Source organism: Priapulus caudatus, unplaced genomic scaffold, assembly GCF_000485595.1.
Source record: "Priapulus caudatus unplaced genomic scaffold, Priapulus_caudatus-5.0.1 Scaffold279, whole genome shotgun sequence".
NCBI classification, from domain to species: domain Eukaryota; kingdom Metazoa; phylum Priapulida; class Priapulimorpha; order Priapulimorphida; family Priapulidae; genus Priapulus; species Priapulus caudatus.
Genome location: NW_014577340.1, coordinates 19255 through 23128, shown reverse-complemented (window position 1 = coordinate 23128; position 3874 = coordinate 19255). Strand labels below are relative to the sequence as shown.

Sequence of the window (3874 nt, the reverse complement as noted above, 5' to 3'; positions counted from 1 at the left end):
CGCGCCGCCATATTCGCGCCGAGCGACGTTATTTCGTCTCCCCACTTACGTAGGTCCAAAGGTTCGCCCACGCCTCCGCTGAAACAACCACTGTTCTGCAAACTACCCTGTACTGTTCGCTTGACTCACGTACAGAGGTTAGCAAACTAGTTGTGGGAAGAATTGTACACTCGTCTGGTTCGTTTTACAAGATTTCATTGACAATATCTTTAATGCAAAATTGGTATTTCCTCTCCACTCTGCCGATAAAACGTCTATATTAGAGTAAAGATTTACAAAACATGTCGGAACGCAGCATAACCTATTTATTTCAAGCGACATCACTACAAAGCGGGTATAGCGCCATCTACGGTCACAAATTGTGATTCATTTTGGTTTATAAATTATTATTGCGATATACAGATGGCAATCGTTTCTATAATGTACGTCGATGGTTGCTCAATTAAAACTGACTTCTTCTTACTCACTCATTTGTGTCTTTTTTTGTGGTGAGCTACAGTGTCATTGACACTTTCATTATAAATAACATGTTGGTGGCGTTACAATGTGTATGGTTGGCGGAAATATAGTGTGTGTTTGTAAACCGACATGGTTGGACTAAATTGACAAACCGTACACCATAAACGACTACTCCATGCCCATGGTTATTACTTTTGGTTGTTTGGTGCGTTACGATTGCAATAATTACAGCTATGCTAGAGAGAGGCATTGAAAGGAAATATCCATGGAACATCTGTCATGTTTATGCGTTAATCTTTGCCGTGTGCCGTTGCAGGAGCTGATTGCTGGAATCAACAAGAACTTTGAAAAGTTTTTCAGTACTCTCCACTGTGCCGGGCAGGTGGACCTGAACAGGGGTGAAAATGAGGTCAGTGGTATGCCCGTCCTTGCTGTCTCTTCCTTGGAAATCCATTAGTCCTATTCAATTATTCCAGTGCTAAAAGCCCCCCTCCCCTTTTTACTAGTTCCCTTAATATTTGATTAAGACGTGTAAAGTATGTAAGTACCATTTGGTTTTACTATTCGGTCTTCCTGATGTCATACATGTCTCTTCTGAAAGGGGTCCTTTTGTCAGCTAGCCTATAATATTACATCCAGGTGTGCTGCCTAGATGTGTGTTACTGAATCACCGGGATTTTATACGGCAGAGTTCAGTTTGCTGGTTCTGGTACGCCAGTCGTAATTCTGAGAAACAAAAGAGCAACCTATTGTGTGCATGCTCGTACCAAACAACATGTCATCTGTTTCTGTTTTGATAGCAAAGCCAACCCCCTAAACGCTACAGTGTAAACGTCCCCACCAGCAGTGTTTGCCACTGATCAGAAAAAGCTGTAGGCCTGCAGGGCCTATAGCTTCTAAAAGCTGCAGGCCCGCCAGCAAAGCTGTAGGCCCGCCAATGTTGGAGCAAATTACAGTAATAAAACAGCATATCATGTTCTTCCTTATGTTTATTAGTCATTATCAATGTCCATAATCATAATCCCTCTGTTTTTCCTTCCTCTCGTCGGATGACTGTTTATGCTTCGTTGCCGGGGGCTCACAATTAAGAAAACGCCACATCGTTGTTATATGTAGCTCCTTGGTAACTACGACTTTCCACTTTGACAGCAGAGAGACAAACTGGTAGTCTGGTACACATCGGGGACTTCTATGGGAGTCTGGGGGCCAGAATATTTTTGAAAATTATAAACTCTGAGATCCAATCTAGAGCCATTTCAGGGTACTCCAATAGCTTACAACTAGCAACACTTTTTGGTGGAAAAAAAATTATGTAAAATTTACCTACTGTAAAATTTTGATGGGCACTGGGGAATTCCGTCTGTGTTGAGTGTCTCCAAAGTAAATGTATTTTGTAGACATACAAGCTCTTACGTAGGGAAGCTTTTATTTAGTTACACCCTGTATAAATGTATATAGTTTTTCCAAACGTTAAAAACAATATGACACGGTTAAACCTGAGTGGTGCGACGAGGCTGTACTGCTGTTTGCATGACTATAGTAAGTAATACGACGTGCTTTGCAGCTACAGTGACTTAATTATGACGTGTGTTAAAACTTGAGACAATTATTATTATTTACTGTATAATTCAACATGATATATTATCTAAATCTTCTTAATATTGACCAGTGATACTTTATTGTTTACATCCAAACGTGAAATGCGCGGGGATGTGAGAATTACTCCACAACCTAGTGAACAGTGAACGTGCTGCACGACCCGTGCACGTAACTATACCCTGGCCAACACAATGTAGGGTTCACTACCACTGGCCAAAAGCAAGCTCCACCCACTTATCGATTTTTGGTATGCCAACGCTGCTACTGGATGCAGGAACCTGTGCTAACCTGTGCGTCCGAACATCCCAGGCACGTTTCTTGAATGCCAACTAAAGTTGATTGCAGTGGGCGAACGCATTGTATACATGTATGTCACGGTTTATCACGGATTAGTTTTCAAATAAATACCCCTGGAAGTTAATATGCATGAACAGATTTCTACAGGTAACAGTTTCTCAGTGTTTCGAATTTTCGGTGATCAAATAGCTGTAGGATCAGCGGGCCTGTTGTATCAAGAAGCTGTAGGCCCGGCATCGAAACTGTCGGCGACGGGCCGACGGGCCGACGTGAATTTCGAACACTGCCCACCAGTGATGAGAGTATTGTAGGGCTGAGCACATTGATTGATGACCTTTGCACTATGGTGACCACTTGCTGACGTCTGTTCTACATTGACGTTGCTGACCTCTGCTTTATGTTGACTTCTTGCTGACCTCTGCTTTACGTTGCCGGCTTGCCAACTTCTGCTATGTTAACCTCTTATTGACGCTCAAGGGGTCGTTGTCGTAACAGGTACTACAGATATGTACCCGAGGTACATATATGTATACACAAAGTGTACCAGACTTGTACTACAGAAGTGTACCCTAAACCTAACACTATCCCTAACCCTAACCCTAACCCTAACCCTAACCCTAACCTTAACCCTAAACATACCTCATATAAAAATATAAACATAATATTAAACAACCTAAAACTACCTCGGGTACATATCTGTAGTACCTGTTACGACAACGACCCTTCGTGCCTTACTGACCTCTGCTCTATGTTTTCCTCTTGCTGACTTCTGCTATATATGTTGACCTCTTACTGACCTCTGCTCTACATTGCCCTCTTGCTGACCTCTGCTTTACGTTAACCTCTTGCTGACCTACTCTATGTTGACCTCTTGCTGACTTCTGCTATATATATTGCCGTCTTAATGACCTCTGCTCTACGTTGACCTCTTGCTGACCTCTGCTTTACATTGACCTCTTGCTGACCTCTGCTTTACGTTGACCTCTTGCTGACTGCTATATATATTGACCTCTTACTGACCTCGGCTCTATGTTGACCTCTTGCTGACCTCCAGGGCGTCAAGTTCCTATTTTTTCCTATTTCTTCCTATTTTCTGGGCAATTCCTATTTTCTCCTATTTTCTGGACAAATTCCTATTTTTTCCTATTTTTGAGGGCTTTTTATTTTTCTGAATCCAGAATTGTATGTATCCTTCTCAGAATGCAGGAATTTACATTTCAGGTGACCCAATTTTCAAAAAAATTTGGGGGGAGGACCCCCACCCCTTACTTTAAATTAATGTAATATACTCTTTACTATCACATATTTTATTTCAGTAAAGTTGTTTCTCAGTTGGATGTGGTATGTGTATCCAGAGGGGGGGTCCAGGGGGTCCGGACCCCTTTTTTACCCCAAAAAAGAGAAAACACATAAAAGATAATTTTCTGCTTAAAATTTTGGAATTCCATTTTGCATTATAGACATCAAAATTACTGCTCAGATGCTCTCAGAATGCACCAATTTTTAACATTTTTCTTGT

General features: G+C 41.6%; 1 protein-coding gene across 1 annotated transcript in view; it reads left to right on the top strand.

Moving 5' to 3' along the window:
• The window catches only part of LOC106808456 (structural maintenance of chromosomes protein 5-like), a 25698-nt gene extending 24782 nt beyond the window's left edge, over positions 1-916 (top strand). The window contains exon 15 of the mRNA XM_014811188.1: positions 776-916. Coding sequence (XP_014666674.1) covers positions 776-916 — 141 coding nt within the window. The remainder of the gene's footprint in view (positions 1-775) is intronic.
• Positions 917-3874: the final 2958 nt, after the last annotated feature.